Below are 21,743 nucleotides of genomic sequence, written 5' to 3'. Positions count from 1 at the left end.
GGGTGAGATGGACCCACTGCTTGCATGATCAACTGGACTGGAAGGTTAGTTGAGTTCAGTAGTCAGTTTAAATAGTTTGAAAGTTCTTAATGAACTGCATTCATGAGTGTTAGGGTTGATTATTATTATAATTATTAATAAGTTCTAAATTAATTGTTCCCACCAATGGAACCTCATGGCCATTTGAAGTCTCGAATACATATATGTCCACTGATAAATTGAATCAAAGAACCAATTCTCCTCTCTTAATTGCCCCCACACTGTGGTTAGGGAGTGTTGGTTGTTTAAAAGATCAGAAAAAAAATCCACCTTGGCTGATAAAAATCTTAATTCTCATGACCTGGGGGGTTGAATAGTCTTTGAAATTACAAGGAGAAATTGGATGTTCAACACTCTTAGGCCCTAATGAGGCTGAATCGTGACTGATTGCAGTAAACTCACTGCAGATTCAGGCATTTTGACAACCAGAGGGTTAAATTTAATCCCAGCTGGCAAGTTGAATGTTTTAAGCTAGGCTGGGAGTTTGATTGAAACCGATCTAAAGCAAATCAAAAAATTCTGCACTGGGGATATATTTTAGAGTTGTTCAGCTTAAGTGTATCATGCAGCTGACAACAGAAGATTGATCTATTTTGAGAAAAGCAGACATTGATTGCAGTCTTGAACTGGGTCGAAATGTTCGACCCAGTCTCATATTGCCATCACGTCGTCGTCACCATCATTAATTTGGGTGTGTTTTCTTTTCTTTTTTTTTTTAAAATTTATTTTTCTGTTATTTGCAAAGCCATCTTCAATTTGTATTGCTCCAAAGTCTCAGTGTCACACTTATAAAAAGTCATTAATGAGAATCAGATTTGATGTTTTGCTTTGCTTGTGACTGTCTGCAGCCTGACAGATGTCAGCCTCTGACAAGGATTTATTTCTGTCAAGCCGTCAACTCAGCACTGACTGACTGGGGTGCATTCATGCCGCGAGAAGCAGGCCACCAGGGCTACGTGCCTTCTGGGTGAGATGGACCCACTGCTTGCATGATCAACTGGACTGGAAGGTTAGTTGAGTTCAGTAGTCAGTTTAAATAGTTTGAAAGTTCTTAATGAACTGCATTCATGAGTGTTAGGGTTGATTATTATTATAATTATTAATAAGTTCTAAATTAATTGTTCCCACCAATGGAACCTCATGGCCATTTGAAGTCTCGAATACATATATGTCCACTGATAAATTGAATCAAAGAACCAATTCTCCTCTCTTAATTGCCCCCACACTGTGGTTAGGGAGTGTTGGTTGTTTAAAAGATCAGAAAAAAAATCCACCTTGGCTGATAAAAATCTTAATTCTCATGACCTGGGGGGTTGAATAGTCTTTGAAATTACAAGGAGAAATTGGATGTTCAACACTCTTAGGCCCTAATGAGGCTGAATCGTGACTGATTGCAGTAAACTCACTGCAGATTCAGGCATTTTGACAACCAGAGGGTTAAATTTAATCCCAGCTGGCAAGTTGAATGTTTTAAGCTAGGCTGGGAGTTTGATTGAAACCGATCTAAAGCAAATCAAAAAATTCTGCACTGGGGATATATTTTAGAGTTGTTCAGCTTAAGTGTATCATGCAGCTGACAACAGAAGATTGATCTATTTTGAGAAAAGCAGACATTGATTGCAGTCTTGAACTGGGTCGAAATGTTCGACCCAGTCTCATATTGCCATCACGTCGTCGTCACCATCATTAATTTGGGTGTGTTTTCTTTTCTTTTTTTTTTTAAAATTTATTTTTCTGTTATTTGCAAAGCCATCTTCAATTTGTATTGCTCCAAAGTCTCAGTGTCACACTTATAAAAAGTCATTAATGAGAATCAGATTTGATGTTTTGCTTTGCTTGTGACTGTCTGCAGCCTGACAGATGTCAGCCTCTGACAAGGATTTATTTCTGTCAAGCCGTCAACTCAGCACTGACTGACTGGGGTGCATTCATGCCGCGAGAAGCAGGCCACCAGGGCTACGTGCCTTCTGGGTGAGATGGACCCACTGCTTGCATGATCAACTGGACTGGAAGGTTAGTTGAGTTCAGTAGTCAGTTTAAATAGTTTGAAAGTTCTTAATGAACTGCATTCATGAGTGTTAGGGTTGATTATTATTATAATTATTAATAAGTTCTAAATTAATTGTTCCCACCAATGGAACCTCATGGCCATTTGAAGTCTCGAATACATATATGTCCACTGATAAATTGAATCAAAGAACCAATTCTCCTCTCTTAATTGCCCCCACACTGTGGTTAGGGAGTGTTGGTTGTTTAAAAGATCAGAAAAAAAATCCACCTTGGCTGATAAAAATCTTAATTCTCATGACCTGGGGGGTTGAATAGTCTTTGAAATTACAAGGAGAAATTGGATGTTCAACACTCTTAGGCCCTAATGAGGCTGAATCGTGACTGATTGCAGTAAACTCACTGCAGATTCAGGCATTTTGACAACCAGAGGGTTAAATTTAATCCCAGCTGGCAAGTTGAATGGATTAATTTCCTGACCCAATCTCTTATCATATCATTATCGTTATCATTCTTAGGAATGTGTTTTTGGCTTGTTTCCCCTCAGGAGGATTAAGTCAAGCCGTTCAGTCAGGACTGGGGGTGCATTGGATGGCCGTTCGACTTAGGCCAGAGCCCAACGTGCCTTCTCTGTGACCTGAGTAATGCCGGAGATGTCCACTGATCGACTAAAAGACTCAAACACTCAAATTTAAAGAACATTGCGACGTGTGGGGTGGTGAGAATTAAGCATCTCTATTCGTTGTTGTGACGTCAGCATAGAGCGCTACCAATAGGTTTCCAGACTCTATTGTGACGTCCTTGATGCACTGATATAATAGAGTGTTTGCAGCCTTAATTTACATTTTTGACTCGGTGTTAGTTTTAGCTTATATGTTATATAAGGATTGGATAGTTTTATTATATTAGTTTTATTATTTTATTATTATTTTAATGTAACTTGTAAGGCGCATTTGAATATATTCATATAGATATTTGCGCCGAATAAGTAATAAATTATTTTTGAGCTGTGGTTAAGCAGAGACGTTTTACCGAGCGTGCTTTACAGGTGGCAGAATATTAGACCGAGGACTTGTTGATGGAGGTTGATGGTTTCTTACTTCTATTTGTTAAGGCGTTATGATTCAAATAAGGTTTACAAACTTTATATAAATTAGGGTTTTTAAAGGCAGTCACTTGTGGAATCGGCTCTGATTATTTGTATATGCTTGTGATTGCGAGGTCATTCTTTCTTTTGCGTCCTAATGTCACACGGTAAAACATTTGGTAATTACTAACAGAGTTATGGCAGAGTTATGGCAGATGGTATATAAGCGATTATGGGAATATTCATTTTAAAGACGTTTTATTCTGAGCTATCCTAATCAAGTCGGTCTCAGTTCACAATATTTGAAAGACGTTCAACAAACGGTTGTCTTCAGTATAGGACAAACATAAAATCCTTTTTAGCCTTCAAATATTTGCTGGCGGGTAGAAAGAAAGCCTCTGTATCCTTTCCCATTCAAACAGCAGATAATGTACGGTGGTAAATTTTTTGGTCGTTTTCCCATGCATCCTCTTTAATATTCATTGACTTAATGCTGATAGTGTTTCGACGGTATAATTTTCCGTTATTTAAAGTAGACGTATGAGGTAAACTTCCAGTTAAAATGTTTCTATTTAATCCCTCTAAAATTAAACCAATAAACGACTCAACCAAAAATATAACTGAGACTAACATTTCGTAGTAGTTCAGTTCTTTTGATAAAACTTGTTAAGAATAAATTTACAATAATCATTTGCCTATATTACGTCTCTTCTTTTAAGTAATCGACAAGATTGCTAAGGAAAAGAGAGGCAAAAGTGCCGAGCGTAAAGGAGAAGTTAAGCGAGGTTCAACGTCTACGAGCGACCTTTCACGCATTGCCTCTGTGTTATTTGCGAACGTAAATTTTACGCATGTGCACACGCCAAAATTACGCGACACTGGAAATCAACCCTTACGGTTCCCTGATTACAATTCAGATAAATACAGCAATGGACTATTAAGACATATTACCCAGCGTTTATTAAAAAAAATAAATATCACGTTTTTGTTGTCTCGGCGACGTCATTGTTGTCAATACGGCAGAAAGGAGGCCTTGAGAGCTTAATGGTAAGTGTAAAATCTCATTTCTGTTATTCACGGAAACATTTCACTTAATTTCTACTATTCACGAGACACTACTTACATTGTTTTTTATCTCTTTTTTCTAGTTTTATCTGGGTAGCATAAAGGCAAGCATTCACCAAGCGAGTCATCACGAACCTGTCAAAACACTCCGTGATATCCTGGGCAATTAGTGAGCTAAAAAGTTTCCCTTTAAGTACAACGTAAACCTCTTCATTATGGTTTATATACATTTCACCTATAATTTATATACATAGCAATAAAATGGAATAGAATAGAATGGAATGGACTGGAATGGAATGGAATGGAATGGAATAGAATAGAATAGAATAGAATAGATTAGATTAGAATAGAATAGAATAGAATAGTAGTTATACTTGTGATTTATGAAAAGTAATGGAAGGGAAAAAATTGTATTACCTCGTCTCGGACCGTCGAACGCATTGCCAAAACCTCCGAGCGTCTTATCAACGGTCGTCTTTTTCTCCTTGACTCCTTGAGTCCTTGATTTCCTGGGAATTGTTCATGAACATTTCACTTATAATGCTTGCCGCGTTAAATACAATGTCATAGTACAAATATATGATACATAGCAATAGATTTCTTGCGAAATAAGTGGCCGCAAACTTCCGTCTGTTTTACGACATAAACCTCTTCAGAATTGCCCTTGCGTCACGGTGTCCTCATTGGAAAAGAGTTCCTTGTTCTTGCTGTCTTGTCGTGGGCATGGAATTAGAAACAGCTTGTCCTGCACTTTTTCCCATTGGAAAAGACTCCGTGATTTCCTGGGAAATTAGTGAGCCAAAAAGTATCCTTTTAAGTACAACGTGAACCACTTCCTTATGGTTCATATACATTTCACCTATAATTATTCTCCCCGTATTTAGAAATTACTATATCCTTTATTTGTAAGGGATTTAATGGCCCATGATTTTGCGTTTACGTAGCACATTAACCTCTTCAGAATTGCCCTTACGCCCTCATTGGGAAAGACGTCCTACTTCATGGCAGTGGTTTCCTGTTTGGAGGTCGCAGCGATCGTTGAATGTGGAGCAGTCGGAAGGAATTGAATTTACGTCCGGGTCTCTTATCAATGAATCACATTTTTTCGCATTGGAAAAGACTCCGTGATTTCCTGGGCAATAAGTGGGCCAAAAAGTATCCTTTTAAGTACAACGTAAACCACTTCCTTATGGTTCATATACATTTCACCTATAATTATTCTCCCCGTATTTAGAAATGACAATGTCCTTAATCTGCAGTGGATTCAGTGGCCCATGATTTTGCGTTTACGTACCACATAACCCTCCTCAGAATTGCCCTTACGTCACGGTGTCCTCATTGGCAAAGAGTTCCTTGTTCTTGCTGTCTTGTCGTGGGCATGGAATTAGAAACAGCCTGTCCTGCACTTTTTGCCATTGGAAAAGACTCCGTGATTTCCTGGGAAATTAGTGAGACAAAAAGTATCCTTTTAAGTACAACGTGAACCACTTCCTTATGGTTCATATACATTTCACCTATAATTATTCTCCCCGTATTTAGAAATTACTATATCCTTTATTTGTAAGGGATTTAATGGCCCATGATTTTGCGTTTACGTAGCACATTAACCTCTTCAGAATTGCCCTTACGCCCTCATTGGGAAAGACGTCCTACTTCATGGCAGTGGTTTCCTGTTTGGAGGTCGCAGCGATCGTTGAATGTGGAGCAGTCGGAAGGAATCGAATTTACGTCCGGGTCTCTTATCAATGAATCACATTTTTTCTCATTGGAAAACACTCCGTGATATCCTGGGCAATTAGTGAGCTAAAAAGTTTCCCTTTAAGTACAACGTAAACCTCTTCATTATGGTTTATATACATTTCACCTATAATTTATATACATAGCAATAAAATGGAATAGAATAGAATGGAATGGACTGGAATGGAATGGAATGGAATGGAATGGAATGGAATAGAATAGAATAGAATAGAATAGATTAGATTAGAATAGAATAGAATAGAATAGAATAGAATAGAATAGTAGTTATACTTGTGATTTATGAAAAGTAATGGAAGGGAAAAAATTGTATTACCTCGTCTCGGACCGTCGAACGCATTGCCAAAACCTCCGAGCGTCTTATCGAACGGTCGTCTTTTTCTCCTTGACTCCTTGAGTCCTTGATTTCCTGGGAATTGTTCATGAACATTTCACTTATAATGCTTGCCGCGTTAAATACAATGTCATAGTACAAATATAAGATACATAGCAATAGATTTCTTGCGAAATAAGTGGCCGAAAACTTCCGTCTGTTTTACGACATAAACCTCTTCAGAATTGCCCTTGCGTCACGGTGTCCTCATTGGAAAAGATTTCCTTGTTCTTGCTGTCTTGTCGTGGGCATGGAATGAGAAACACTTTGTCTTGCCAATGGATAACATTTTTTCGCATTGGAAAAGACTCCGTGATTTCCTGGGAAATGAGTGAGCCAAAAAGTATCCTTTTAAGTACAACGTGAACCACTTCCTTATGGTTCATATACATTTCACCTATAATTATTCTCCCCGTATTTAGAAATGACGATATCTTTAATTTGAAGTGGATTTAGTGGCCCATGTACGTACCAAATTAACCTCTTCAGAATTGCCCTTACGCCCTCATTGGGAAAGACGTCCTACTTCATGGCAGTGGTTTCCTGTTTGGAGGTCGCAGCGATCGTTGAATGTGGAGCAGTCGGAAGGAATTGAATTTACGTCCGGGTCTCTTATCAATGAATCACATTTTTTCGCATTGGAAAAGACTCCGTGATTTCCTGGGCAATTAGTGGGCCAAAAAGTATCCTTTTAAGTACAACGTAAACCACTTCCTTATGGTTCATATACATTTCACCTATAATTATTCTCTCCGTATTTAGCAATGACTATGTCCTTTATCTGAAGTGGATTCAGTGGCCCATGATTTTGCGTTTACGTACCACATAAACCTCTTCAGAATTGCCCTAACGTCACGGTGTCCTCATTGGCAAATACTTCATCACAGTGCTTGTCTTGCCAATGGATAACATTTTTTCGCATTGGAAAACACTCCGTGATATCCTGGGAAATGAGTGAGACAAAAAGTTTCCTTTTAAGTACAACATAAACCTTTTCGTTATGGTTCATATACATTTCACTTATAATTTAGATACAATTAGCAATAGAATGGAATCGAAAAGAATATAATAGAAGTTATACTTGTGATTGATTTTAAAAAAATGGAAAAAGTAGGAATGGAATTAAAAGTAATGGAAAATAAAAAAAATTGTCTTACTTGTAAATTTGCACACAAAAACTTTTTACCATTTAATTTAATAATTATTATATTTCAGGAACATGTCCTTTCCGTCTTACGCAATAACAAGGTCTTTAATCTCTTGGGGAATAAGAGGCCGAAAATTTCCGTCCGTCTTACGACATAAACCTCTTCAGAATTGCCCTTACGTCACGGTGTCCTCATTGGAAAATACTTCATCGCAGTGCGTTCCTGTTTAGTGGTCGTGGCGATCGTTGAATGTGGATTATTCCTTGTTCTTGCTTTCTTGCCGAGGGCATTGCCATAACATCTGGGTGTCTTATCAATGGATTACATTTTTTCGCATTGGAAAACACTCCGTTATATCCTGGGAAATGAGTGAGACAAAAAGTTTCCCTTTAAGTACAACGTAAACCACTTCCTTATGGTTCATATACATTTCACCTATAATTATTCTCCCCGTATTTAGCAATGACTATGTCCTTCATTTGTAGTGGATTCAGTGGCCCATGATTTTGCGTTTACGTACCACATAAACCTCTTCAGAATTGCCCTAACGTCACGGTGTCCTCATTGGCAAATACTTCATCACAGTGCGTTCCTGTGTAGTGGTCGTGGCGATCGTTGAATGTGGATTATTCCTTGTTCTTGCTTTCTTGCCGAGGGCATTGCCATAACGTCTGGGTGTCCTATCATTGGATGACATTTTTTCGCATCGGAAAACACTCCGTGATATCCTGGGAAATGAGTGAGACAAAAAGTTTCCTTTTAAGTACAACGTAAACCACTTCCTTATGGTTCATATACATTTCACCTATAATTATTCTCCCCGTATTTAGCAATGACTATGTCCTTCATTTGTAGTGGATTCAGTGGCCCATGATTTTGCGTTTACGTACCACATAAACCTCTTCAGAATTGCCCTAACGTCACGGTGTCCTCATTGGCAAATACTTCATCACAGTGCGTTCCTGTGTAGTGGTCGTGGCGATATTTGAATGTGGATTATTCCTTGTTCTTGCTTTCTTGCCGAGGGCATTGCCATAACGTCTGGGTGTCCTATCATTGGATTACATTTTTTCGCATCGGAAAACACTCCGTGATATCCTGGGAAATGAGTGAGACAAAAAGTTTCCTTTTAAGTACAACATAAACCTTTTCGTTATGGTTCATATACATTTCACTTATAATTTAGATACAATTAGCAATAGAATGGAATCGAAAAGAATATAATAGAAGTTATACTTGTGATTGATTTTAAAAAAATGGAAAAAGTAGGAATGGAATTAAAAGTAATGGAAAATAAAAAAAATTGTCTTACTTGTAAATTTGCACACAAAAACTTTTTACCATTTAATTTAATAATTATTATATTTCAGGAACATGTCCTTTCCGTCTTACGCAATAACAAGGTCTTTAATCTCTTGGGGAATAAGAGGCCGAAAATTTCCGTCTGTCTTACGACATAAACCTCTTCAGAATTGCCCTTACGTCACGGTGTCCTCATTGGAAAATACTTCATCGCAGTGCGTTCCTGTTTAGTGGTCGTGGCGATCGGAAATGAGTGAGACAAATTTGCACACAAAAACTTTTTACCATTTAATTTAATAATTATTATATTTCAGGAACATGTCCTTTCCGTATTACTAGTAAATAAAAACGTGTGATATACATGTCCTTCCCGTATTTGGCAATAACCAAGTCTTTAATATGCTGTGGTGTTAGGGGACCAAAGAGTTTGCGTTTACGTACCACATAAAACTCTTCAGAATTGCCCTTACGTCACGTGTCTTATCAATAGATGTTCGTTTTCGCATTGGTCGACCCGGCGATCGTTGGACCTCAATTATTTCGAAAAATGAGATTACAAATATATAGCCTTACAGCAGAAAAAAAAATCACTGAAAAGAATGCAAAAATGTATGTCGTTGCCAAGATGAGTCTTGTGATTTGTGGAATTTTAAGGACCCGTCAGTATGCAACTTTAAAACATTTTGTCCATTTTCCAGGTTTATGTCTCTTGTACAGCCTTTTAGAAATTGTACAGGAGACCTCTGAAGATAGCTTTTATGACCCGTGCAGTTTTTATGTTTAACGATAATAATTATTTTCAAGCTTACAGTCCGTCGCTAACAAAAACCTCGCGAGGATAATAAAGATAAAACTCTTAAGAAATTAAAGTAATAAACGCAAGGTGTGCAGAAACTAACGCGTTTATTTTCCACGCTTAAAACTATTTTCTGTTAAAATGTGAACGTTAAAACTTTTTTTAAGGTTTTTGTAATCCCGATGGTTATTAAAAATGCAGGACTACCTAAATAACTGTTCCATTTACTACTATTATTATTTTTATTGTTTAAACTAGTGGAAATTCTTTTAAATCTGTTACTACGTTAAGCCTTTTTGTTTTTCTCCATATCTGTATTTATAAGCTCTTTTGACTTTGGTAAAAATAATGTTCCCGTATTCGTCTTGTCCCTCGGCGATTAGTTTTATAACTGTTTGCGGGACCAGCCATTCTTGTTGTTATTTTAATCAAATAAAGTTTTGTTGTTTGTTGTTAGCGGGGAAAACGACCGAAAAATAGATGTAGAATATTTTCCGAAACGATGCGTAAGTATAAATTATTTCAAGAGAGGCTCGTAAAGAGAAGTAAGAATTTTCAGCAAAAGCGTCCCGAAAAAAGGTGATTCTTCCTGCGAAAAAAGAAAACAAAAGAAAATAATTAATTGAAATCAAACGCTAATATCCTACTTGCAATAGATAGCATTTAAAATGACTTTATTTGCTACATACCTGTCGAAATGCTGGGGTTTTTTTTTACTAGCTCTTGCATTCTCCAACGCGATGATGATTGTTTTGTATAATTTGAGCGACAGTCGACTCTGTTTGACAGACAAATTAAAATGAAAATCGAAGTGTCCATTGACCGTCATGTAAAAAGTTTGTTTTTTTATTTTTAAGGTTACCTTATACCTTCAGAGGTGTCTCGAGTCTAAGCGATGTAGCGAGTCCGGTTTAAACTGTAGATACCTACACCCTTATATCAAATTAAAGCTTATAGAGCTGGCTATCAAACTAAGCCAAGAATATTGAAATAAAAATAAATGCCGAATTTTTAGCGCTGTTTTCTAGAATCAATATTTCACTTGCTAGAGCCACTTATTCTACGTAGGCATGTCTCCTTTGTCGCTGTTTTCTCCTCTCTAGAGCGTATCGCGCTTCTCTGCATAAAATAGGATTTACAAACGGAGCCTCCCTGCCAAACGCCCCGCGTCTTTCTCTGATTGCGGTTTGAAAAGCTGCATGTAACTGCTCATTGTAAAAGTAGCGAGGAGTGGGAAAAGCGTAGCCTGTTGCGAGTGCACGAGATGCTATTTCGAACCTTCCCAGAGACGGCTGAATATTTGAAGGAGGATTTTGGCTGTCGAAAACCGATCGAATGTCTATTAATAATCGGTCATACAAGTCGACGCCGTAGCAGTCAGCGAGAATATTTGCGTTATCGATGGCAATTGAACCTCTTATTTGACGTAGCTGCGTTTCTAAAAAATTACGCCCCTCTCGCCAATACCTCTGATCCACATCACAGTCACTTCTTCCCGGATCGCGCGGTGCTTCTTGTGTGTCGTATCCTAAAAGCCGACTTCTTTTCTCTACAAAGGTTGTCAGAGCACCATGAAAAATACGAAATTGCTCGGGATATTGATTACCCACTACCTTCGTTATGGATTCGTCTCGGCATGGTTCATCTTGAACAAAAAGACCGTGAAGTTTAGTTATTTTTAAACTCGGTAGCCCGTCTCCATCCCCAAAATTTTCATCGGGTGGATATTGTAGACATAATCGCAGATAAGCAGATTCGTAACGGCTATCTTGCGCTGTGCGGACATTCGAAGGGAGAAGGCTATTGTCGTTGGTGATTTTGTTGTCCAAAAACGAAGCGACTTCGGGAATTACGCGCAAGGCATGCCTCCAGGTTAAATCGACTTGCTTTAAAACTGGAAAGCGGTAAACAGCCCATGAGAGTGTCAGTAGTTCTCTGAGGTAGTTGTAACTTAGGTGGATTTCGCGATTGTTAGCAAGATCAAAAGCCACACTTAGACAGTGCACGTTTCGTGAGCGGCCTAAAACATCGATTTGCTTCGCAATTTGTAGATTTTGTAAGAAGACATGATAGGTCTCCAGATCACTTAGATGCGTTATCATCGAAGAAATATTTTCAATCATAGCGGCTTCCGTAGAATCTGAAATTGAAGGCCTAACTGATAATGAACTCTCGCATCGAGCGGACTCTATGAAAGTTCGAAATTTTAAATCAGAAACATATAATGCGAAATCTGCACGTGTCCGACATCCTGTAGCCAACCGAATGGATTTTGGTAGAGTTTCTTCGTCTGCGGCGCGGGTAGCTGCCCCTTCACTCCCATGGTCCTGTGTAGATGTAGCTTCCTCATCGTTGTCGTCATCGTCTTCCGGTGGAGATTCTATTTCCTGGAAAGGTGGCAGAGAGAAACAACTTTAAGACACATGACCATGATAAGGACTTTCCTATATTAAACAATTATTCCATTATTTAGGATATCAGAAAAACCGAATGAAATGATTGTTTTGTTATACATAGTTTTGAGGAGAATAATGACAAACACACCATCGCAAGGAACCTGAATTGAATATTATGGTTATTGGAAATCGTGGAGTGCGGGCTACGCGAATTAGCTATAGAAGAAGTGCTCCTGATAGGAGCACTCGGATTTCTTTTTTCCGAGTATGCTTACGTCACTTTCTAGAATAATCATCATTCTCATTCATTCACCAGGCTGGAAATATACCATCACATTCCTTTCATATCCCACACGTTCGACATTCAAATCCTTGCAGTATGCAGGATGTTTGTCCCATGAACCTAGTTTAATGGCCTTAGCTCCCACGAGTCTCCTGTAGCTCAGTGGTAGAGCATCCGAACTAGTAATCGGAAGGTCTTAGGTTCGACTCCTGATAGGAGCACTCGGATTTCTTTTTTCCGAGTATGCCTGCGTCACTTTCTAGAATAATCATCGTTCTCAGATGAAGTAATATATCAAACACGAGGATGAGTGTTTCATCAGATATCCAAAGGCTAAGAAGTAAGCTGAGAAAACGAAGCGCAGCCGAGTTTTTTTGAACGACTTCGAGGTGTTTGGATATCTGATGAAACACACTTTCGAGTGTTTGATATGAATTTATGATGCGTCTTTTTACCTGAGACATTTCCTCACCAGCATCCGTTGGACCACTGGCCTGTGTAATGGTACTTGTTTGCGAGGCTGCGACGTCAGATTCTTCCGCGGGGACAGTTGGAGTTTGGTGGGCAGGTGAACTTACGCGAAAATCGGCTCTTTCTTTTAACACTGGTAGTAAATAGGTCGCTTCGGTTTTCTGTGTTACGAGGCGAACTGCTCGATCGATCGAAACATTATCTAAATCTTTAAGGACCATTAAAACGGAGCCAAGGTACATTGCGACGACTTCAAATCCGTACGACAAATAAAGACCTAGAGCCGATTTATTCTTAAAACAGCCTGCCAATTGAAGCCATACGTTCACGGTATATTGGCGTCGCGCGTTTAAATTTAGATTATGCAGCGCTTCTAAACCTGTTGCGATGCAGATGTCTCCTAGACATTTTCCTTTTTTGTCGACGCTTCTAATACAATAACTTAATTCCCAAATAGTTTTACGGGTTGTCTGCAATATGCCGCTGTGAATTTGTAATAAGGGTAGAGGTTCCATAAGAGAAGGGTCATAAGTGTTTTTCTTGAACATCGCAATAGCACAGGGAGTACCGTTTGATTTGTCAAACGCAATCACCGTCAACCGATCCCCCTCTCCAAGAAAAGATTTCGAAAGCTCGTTCTTATACGTATTTAAGTTAAGTTGATTTTTGGAAGCTTCTTCCGGATCTAGCATTGATTGCAAAATACTTAGTTCGCACGATTCAGAAAGTGACTGCCCATCTGGATAAATCTGCGTGAGAAAAAAAAAATGGAAAGGTAAATTCGGACGAACACTTATCGAAGGCCTTACTGAATAACAAGGAAAACAGAAATAAACGTTGGCACCCTGTGAAGTTTTGCAAATACCTCCATTAATTATTTTACACGATAATATTTACGCGATGGCCAATTCAACTAAGTTGGCCGTCAGCGAATACTAGAGAGATTTAGCATCGCCTTTACAGCAAACGGCAAACGCCAGGCCGGCTGAAGTTTTCTCTTTGATGAAAAAAAAAATGAAGCTTTTTTGGTTTAAGCTTATCTTCACCCAGTCGGCAACAGCTATCGAGCAAACACGAAAAAGAGAGAGGTGAGTTAGAGAAACACAAGTTTATGCATTTTAGAACAAGCAGCGGCTTGACGTTTCCTGTTTGGCGTGAGCCGTAAACGCGAAGCTGAATCGTAGATTGAAAACTTTGAGACTAGACTACGCTGTACCCTGCGATCAGGTGGTCCTTCTTGCCTTTTTGTTTGGGAGAGGAGGGGAAAAGTTTTTTTCATCCCCTTTTCCAGACAAAAAAAACCCGCCTGATCGTAGGTTAAATACGCGGCGGAGTGCAAGTTTCACACCTTTTTTTTGCGATAAATACAATCGTCGCCTTTTCGCAGCGCAGTCGAAAAGTCTTCTATTTTTGTGCGTAGAAAAACAAGCCGTTAAAGTTATTTAGGAAAATAATTGTTCTAGCATAAGTAAGTTACGAGAACAAGGACTATCTTAAGCCCTATGCACACCACAAAGCATGTTTAATTACACCAGGTTTAACAAAATGAAAATTGGTGAGAGAAAGCTGAACCGTGCGCTTTGACGTAGGATGCAAGTAAACTTTAACTTGCTTTCATTTGTACTAAATCTGTAGTCCACAAAAATCGCCGAAACCAGCTTTTATGAACGAAACAATTTTAACTGTTTAACTAAACAGCTTTTAAACGTGTTTAAACCTTGGTGTGAATGGGGCACTAAGAAAACTTCTAAGAAAATAAAGTAGCGTTTAAATTTTGCCTTTCAATGAATGCGTTAAGTCGAAAATTAGCCTCTACAATGAATAAAGTTGGATGTAAAAAAGCTCTTGTAGTTGAATTGTTCACTTAATAAATGTTCTACAAACCCACTTACCGCTACTCTGAAGTCACAGTGTGTTAGTGCGTTGATGTGAGTGAACGCCATGCTGGAAACTGTAGATGATCAAAACGGAACTCGCCGGCTCTGGATAAATAGAGTACTTCAACTATGTTGAATAAAAATTAGAAAACGCTGAACAAACAAGATACTGTATACGGAGGATATATAATAGATCAAATCTGCTTAAATTACTCAACAAGATTGTGATATGTGATAGAGATGATATATATGTTTCTCAATGCTTTAAAATTCTGGCTAGTTCTCAGTCCTTGGCTTTCCAATGTGTTTCCCTGGAAACCAAACACTCGTGCCAAATTTGGTGAAATGATTTGAAAGCCTGTACGCAAAAGCTGGGAAACCTGTGTAACTACTCAATGATTTAATAGTACACTGACTGTACATCGTACAGTCAGAGTTTTCATTGATCCATAATAATAATGACGTCATTGTACAGCGGCTGGTTCATTCGCCATCTTGTACAGCAGCGTAGTTCAGTGTAAGGTAAGATCTTAACTAGTTTCAACATAGTTTAACTATTAAAAACAATGATATGATGTAGACAAAGCACAGCGGGAATATGGACCTTTAAATTCAAGTTTCTAGTAAAATCTTGCTGACTTTTAGCTTGCATTCGATCGATCTTATTCCTCGTGGATTCAGTTAAGTTATCCATGATTCTTAGGATGTTGCTTCAAGTCAAACTCTAGATACTGTGAAGCACTGATTGTCAAGGCAAACGATTTCTAGCGTTTATTCCAGTTATAACTATTCCCCAACCAGATCAATCGAACGCGAATTCGCTACTTCAGATAATCCTTTTATTTCGTGGTGACATAATAGAAACCTCGACTCCCGATAACTCGAACCATCGCTAACTTTACCCTCGATAACTCGAACCTTTTTCAATTTCCCTTGAAGATTCGAGTTATCGGGAGTTGACTGTATTGTTCAATTATTTTTTTATATGATTCACAGCTTATGGTTGAGGGTAAAAAGATCACCGAGAATATCAGTTAGATGTCTGCTTTTTACACGTGATGAAGTCCAAGTTCCTCAATGATGTATGCTCTAGTCGATTCTTCGTCTGCTTGTAGCACTTGTAGTGAATGACAGATAGAATGAAATATACAGCTTATGGCTTCACATGTAAGTCTTGAGATATGATGAGTAGGTCTACTGAACTATACATGTATATATGGTCTCCTTTTGCGTCTGCATTGATATTTTATGTTGAAAAGCTCTGTTCAGAGCATGAAATAATAAAGATTTTGAATTTTCACCTGCAAGTAGTAAACCTTTATTTAACTAGGGTAATCCCTTTAGAATACTCTGTTATGAATAGGAGCCCTACATTAAAACTAATAAAAAAAACAAGATAATAGCTCACTATCTTGTCTTTTATCTATTATATGGCTATAATTTAATAAATATTAATATAATATTAATATAATTAATTTAATTATAACTGCAGGTAGTTATATAAAATTGCTTCTTCTTGTTTCTCTTGAAATAACTTCCTTATTCAACCTAATTTTTAAATTATTCCTGGAAAATATTGTACATAAAGAGACCAGTTAGCTATTGCACAGACTGAGTGAAAAAAATGAATTGTTACGTTCTTGCCAGACACACAGAAACTATTTTTTTCTGTTATCAGCAATGTCACTTGAATAAAGTAAATACTGCCTGGTTCCTTTTCATTTTTTTTTTTTCTAAGCTATTTCAATTGTTAATTTGTAAAGGAAACAGCTAGTCTTTCGAGTAAACAATACATAATTTCACAGATACTCGGAGTATCTCAGTATGTCAAGGGTTCTAAATCCTTATTACAAGCTTGAAAATCTTCGAGCTTTCTTTTCACAGTCTACAGGGGCACCCAACCACTGTCTTCTGCAAAATATCTGTTCAAAATATATGTCTCCAATTTTCTATTACTTGAAGACGGCTAAAAATGTTAGGAAAGTGTTCTAAAATTTTCGGGAAAAGAGTACTGAATCTCTCTTAATTTCGAAAAGACGTAAGTTCCCCTAGAATTCCGGAACAGATGCTGAGAATGCAATTCTAGTTATCTAAAAGTACTCTGGATAAAAAGTGTTTTCAATGTATTTAGGAGCAAACCCTCGTTGGGTGCCCTGCGATGAACTTCTTTATTTTTAAATGACATCATGCTTTTTGGTAGTGAGACATTTAATCAGCATTTTTAAAACAAATAAACTCTCTTACCGATGGCCGATTTTTTAAAACACAATTCGATTAAGCTGGTTGAGAAAAAACTTGGCACAAACAGCCCCTCCCTCCCCCCCCCCCCCCGCCATCCACCCACTCACCCACCTAACACGACAAAAGATAGAGGGAGAGGTTGTCAAGGTTTTATTAAAAGGATATTAAAGACAATGGTAAATAATATAGTTTAAGGACGATGCCTACTAATACCGAAGTATTTTTGTGCAGTTTATGACTTCGCGGGAAAAGCAGATCTTATCAAGGGCTATTGGGATCCAAAAAGAAAATTGTGGGTAACCACGCATTTTTCAGAGATATTTGAGCATTAATAGAGAGATTCAGCTTCGCGTTTACGGCTAACGGAAAAACGTTAAGCCGCTGTTTGTTCTACAATACACAAACTTGTGCTTCTCTCACTCACTTCTCTCTTTTTCGTGTTTGCTCGATAGCTGTCGCCTACTGGGTGGAGATAGGCTTAAACCAAAATAACCTATGTATGGGATTCTTTTCTAAATTGAAGCTTCATTATCTCTGAGAAATGCATGATTAACCCCCCCCCCCCCCCCTTTTTTTTTTATATTTTGAGATACCAAAAGCATTTGGTAAGTTCTGCTTTATCCGTATACTTTTAAACCGCGCAAAAATATTCCTGCATTAGTAGGCACCACCCATAGGAAACCTGAGTATCTCGCGATGCGCAGAACGTATGCCTTGGGTTCAAACCCCGGCTGGACCAACACTCAGGGTCCTTAAATGACTGAGGGGAAAGTGTTGCCTTTGTAATGACATCTGCAAATTGTTAGACTTTCTAGTCTTCTCGGATAAGGACGGTAAACCGTACGTCCCGTCTCACAACACTTGTTCCTAATAATAATCTGTGGGAAGTTAAAGAACCCTTGGCACTGTTCGTAAAGAGTAGGGCGTGGATTTCGGTGTCATGGTCTATCTGATTAAAGCCGTCATTGGTCTGGGTGGGTGGGGTGAGAGGCGGCTACATTGACCCTGAAAAGCCCCAAGGGGGGATTGGTCAATCAAATTAAAAAAAACAATCAAATATACCAAAACAGTAACGTTTAATGAAACTTGAGTTGTTCACATGCTTATACCTTTCAAATTATGCAACACGTCTGTTGAACGTTAACATTTCCCATTCCAACAAATCAAATCATACTATGCTTAAAAGTAAGCTGAAGTTTCCGACCGCACAGGACGGGTAACAAACATCCCTGTAACAATTGGAAAATTCACCTTGCTAGTAGGAAAGATTATACTAAGGTGGCTAAATATTTTTCAAACAATCTGTCTACAACAAATTAACAGAACACCTAGAAAATCTTTGTAGACCAAACGAACAACGGAAAACCTATCACGCTTTGTTTGCAACACTGAACAAACCAACACAAATAAGTGTCAAAGGCAGATATATCGCGCAACAACAACGATATTTTATTATTTGTCAATAAATCCTTAATCCCCTGGCTCCGCAGATAGCAGTGCTAATCGAGGCGGGCCATGATAATCCGGCAGTAAAAGAAGAGGAAATTACACAGGCGCTTTTCATTTAGCCATACATACATTATTTTCAAGCTGAAGTTTCCAACGCTACAGGACGGATACCAAAACATCTCGGTAACAATCGAAAAACTTCATCTTGCTAATAGGAGAAAATGTAAGAGCGGCGAAAAGTTTTCCAAACAAACTTCCTACAAAAAGGTTTAGGCCAAAACAGAATACTCGGAAAACTTTCCCTCGCCCGAAAAGACACAATAAAGCTATTTACTTTGCCTTGCTGAACTTTATATTAGCTGAGTAGCACTTTATATCAGCTTGAACGGATATTAAATGTCGCTATCATCCCAAATCGAAAATCTGAACCTTCCCGACGGAAATTTGTCCCTTCGCGCAAACTTGTCGAAGCGTTGAAAGCTGTGGAGCTTGCGTTTGACTTGTCGATAACTGGTGCAGGTTTGTAAAACGCTATAAAAGTCTGGATGGTAAACACCTTGCGAATAAAATTTGGCTATTTTCATAAAGCCGTTTCTGTAGAGTTCATATACAAATATTGGCCCACTTTCTGAGAACTTCACTTCGCGGACTGGTAACAACTGAACTAGAAACGCGTGTAGTATGTCAGTTCTTATAAGTAAAAAACCGCATAACCGTACGAGAGATACGAGGTCACTTTCAGAAAAAGATAGGGGGCCACATACATTCCACTGCAAAATATTGAAAAGTAAATCTAAAGAATCTTTATCGAAGTTGTTCGGTAGACAAAGTTGATTTTGGCCGTGCGGTTTTAAGCAAACGCTACATATGCGAAATGTAGTGCTATTGCGAAGAAACGCGGAGAAAAAATCACTAGCGAAGGACAAGTAATTCGTTGAAATTGAACGAGAATAGCTTTCGGAACTCAAGGAAATTACTGTTCTGTCATTGCTGACGATGAACGCGAAGAACAGTTGTGGGATGAGGTCAATTTCTTTAAGTACTTGTGACAGCATTTGGTCTTCGCCGCAATATGTCATCTCAGCCATGAACTTGTTTGGTATAGATTACCTGCCACATTCAAAAAAGGTACTTTACACTTCGCTCACAAGAAACTATTCAACTTATTCAGTCATTGTAAAACATTTACTGCTTATGAACTTGGCGATGTATGTCAATTTTCGGTGTTCTTAGCTCGTAGATTCCGTTAGAGTGCAAGTATACGAGGTCGATAGGATAAATCAATGCATTTACAGCTTCTTTAAAACTCTTACCGGCATTGAGTTTAAATTTTGCTGGTTCAGTCTCCGAATACTCAGCTAGATAGGCTGTTTTGTGGTCTTCCGATAACCTTAAAACTTTGCCAATGAACACTTCAGGACATTTTTCAGTAGAATTCGACGCTACTAAAGCAACAAAATCGCCAGGTATGGGAAGATATTCTATGTTTCCTTCCTCGTCTTCATCGCTCAAGATAAGTACACCGTCTTCGTCAAGGCTTCGAGAAACCGTCGAGCTTAACATATCTAGCGCCTTACTTTTCTTCTGAGCCAAGGGACGTTCGTCGTAAAATCGCTTTTGCGTCCTTACGGAATGCTTCATTAAAGTTGCAAACGATTCTCTCAGCGCAGGATCGTTACTTCCGGGCAAAGTCAAAAAATGATTTACGACTGCTTTTCTTAAATCGACCGTGGTTAACTTCATTGAAAAATATTTTTCGAAAAGCGAAGACACGTAATTTGTATACGAAGCATGAGTGAAGGGGTCGCCTCTTGAATTGACGAACAAAAAATCATGTTCTTTACCCCCCAAAAGCAAGTTTCTCATTTTAGTGGAGTAAATCTTCAAATAATTAGTGAGAAAAGTCAATGGTGTTAGATCTGTTCTGTTCGGTCCATAAGTGAGTCTTGTTTTGTAAGCATCCTCATACAAGATGGTGGTTCCGTCTTGATTAAAGCAAAGAAAATTTTGATTCTTACACTCATCGCTGTTTTGGCCGCCATAAATGCGCAAAGATATGTATTCTTTAACTCGCCCGGGGTTAGCTGAACAGTAAAGCAGTAGGAGACATAAGTTCATGCAACTTCTTGCCTGGTCCAACCCAGTTTTCTCGCTTACTTCCCATTTTAATTCACGGCAAAGTTCTAAAAGTTCGCTATAAACCACTTTTTCCAGTGCAGGCTTTTTTGCCAAATCGTCTACTTTATCTCGCCGTGCTAGGCGTTCTAGCTGTCTCTGTATGGCCCTCACTTTGTCTACTGAATCAGTCCAATCTTTGATCTGACTAGATACTGATGGCACTTTCAACACGTTAAGGAAGGCGGAAATATAACGACTGCAAGTTATTGCCTTTACAGAACGCGAATCCATCATGTAATTTGAGAATTGTTGTATTATCTGCGCATCGGCACAGTAAGAAAATTTTGGATCGACTTTTTTCACGTTTTTTAAATACCACATGAATCGAGAAAGTCTTTCAATCATTTTGTCAATAGTCACATTTTGCAACGCACTGCCTTCACGGTCACAATTGAGTTCGCAAGAATAAAACCTTCGTATTTCTTTGATGTCTGAAAGGAGCTCGGGTGACATTTCCTCGCTACTTAGGGAAGCAACTTTTTTGCTTTCATTGCAAGAGGAGTCAGAGGCTTCTTGTGTTACTACATCATCACTGACGGGTTCTACGGAAGAACCAATCAGTTTACTACCCACATTCACAAGGTGTCTGCCATCGCTTTCAAGATCGTCATTTTTGGAGGAAGGCCCTGGTTGGTCGTCTAAACAGTTATTTTGCGTATGATCAAATTCACTTTGAAAATTCCAAGGTATTTGAGATTTTATCGGAGAAAAACCTGTTGAAACGTCGCCCGTTACAGTAGGAACTTGGGGTTCAAAGGTTTGCAAAAAATGCGATAGAAATCTATAGCTACTTTGAAGACGTAATAAATTGTGTTCACTTATTAATCTAAAAGGGCCATTTTGAGGTGGAAGGTGACTGGAGAAAAAACGGTTCTCGTCTTCTGTACAGACTAAAGTCTGTATTTGCAGAAAATTCAGTGTATTACATAAATGATCTTCCGCTACACTAAAAAACAGTTTGCTTTTGACCTCGGAAAAACAGTAAAACAATTCTTTTCCTCGTCTTATTGCATTGAGATTGCCAAACTGAACAGCCATTTCGCCAATCAAAGTTCCACCCAAAATAGCAAGCTAAACTATAACATGCAAAAAAAAATTATATTGACTCCTGTCCACGTAGCCGGCAATCTGTTTCGTTGACAATCTGAGAAAGGCCTCCTTACCAGTCTTTATATACTTGAAAATTATTACATGAACCAATCAATCTTGCTGCAAAAGAGAAAAAAGCAAGAAAGCAACTTAAGAATACACGCAGACTAACACACCCAAAGAAGGA

The 21,743-nt window shown here is 38.4% G+C and overlaps 2 protein-coding genes across 5 annotated transcripts; both read right to left on the bottom strand.

Moving 5' to 3' along the window:
* Positions 1–2,616: 2,616 nt before the first annotated feature.
* Positions 2,617–14,247, bottom strand: LOC146448729 (uncharacterized). Of its 4 annotated transcripts, XM_085102382.1 has the most exons (3): positions 6,270–14,247; positions 5,493–5,635; positions 2,617–4,707 (listed from the first exon to the last, which is right to left on the bottom strand). In XM_085102382.1, exons 1-2 carry the CDS (start codon positions 6,381–6,383, stop codon positions 5,534–5,536), a joined length of 216 nt encoding a protein of 71 aa, XP_084958508.1. In that variant the 5' UTR covers positions 6,384–14,247; the 3' UTR covers positions 2,617–4,707; positions 5,493–5,533. The 4 variants fall into 4 exon arrangements, 2 of the variants coding, with proteins under 2 accessions (XP_084958508.1, XP_084958507.1); XM_085102381.1 differs by having other exon boundaries at positions 2,617–5,635; XR_014860914.1 differs by having other exon boundaries at positions 2,625–4,707; positions 5,493–14,246.
* A 3,239-nt stretch (positions 14,248–17,486) lies between these two features.
* Positions 17,487–21,558, bottom strand: LOC146448728 (uncharacterized). The gene has a single exon (XM_085102384.1). The coding sequence runs from the start codon at positions 21,503–21,505 to the stop codon at positions 19,475–19,477; it is 2,031 nt and encodes a 676-aa protein (XP_084958510.1). The 5' UTR covers positions 21,506–21,558; the 3' UTR covers positions 17,487–19,474.
* Between the last annotated feature and the right edge of the window lie 185 nt (positions 21,559–21,743).

This window comes from Pavona decussata, unplaced genomic scaffold, assembly GCF_977016875.1.
Source record: "Pavona decussata unplaced genomic scaffold, jaPavDecu1.1 SCAFFOLD_765, whole genome shotgun sequence".
Taxonomy (NCBI): domain Eukaryota; kingdom Metazoa; phylum Cnidaria; class Anthozoa; order Scleractinia; family Agariciidae; genus Pavona; species Pavona decussata.
This window is presented reverse-complemented; position numbering and strand designations above follow the sequence as displayed.

Excerpts from the sequence above, each read along its gene's own strand:
- LOC146448728 (XM_085102384.1), bottom strand. The coding sequence starts at position 21,505 with ATGGCTGTTCAGTTTGGCAATCTCAATGCAATAAGACGAGGAAAAGAA.
- LOC146448729 (XM_085102381.1), bottom strand. The coding sequence starts at position 6,383 with ATGTTCATGAACAATTCCCAGGAAATCAAGGACTCAAGGAGTCAAGGA. Across the intron at positions 5,636-6,269 it reads GTTCGACGGTCCGAGACGAG|GAAATCACGGAGTCTTTTCC; the intron begins GTAATACAATTT and ends CTAATTTCCCAG.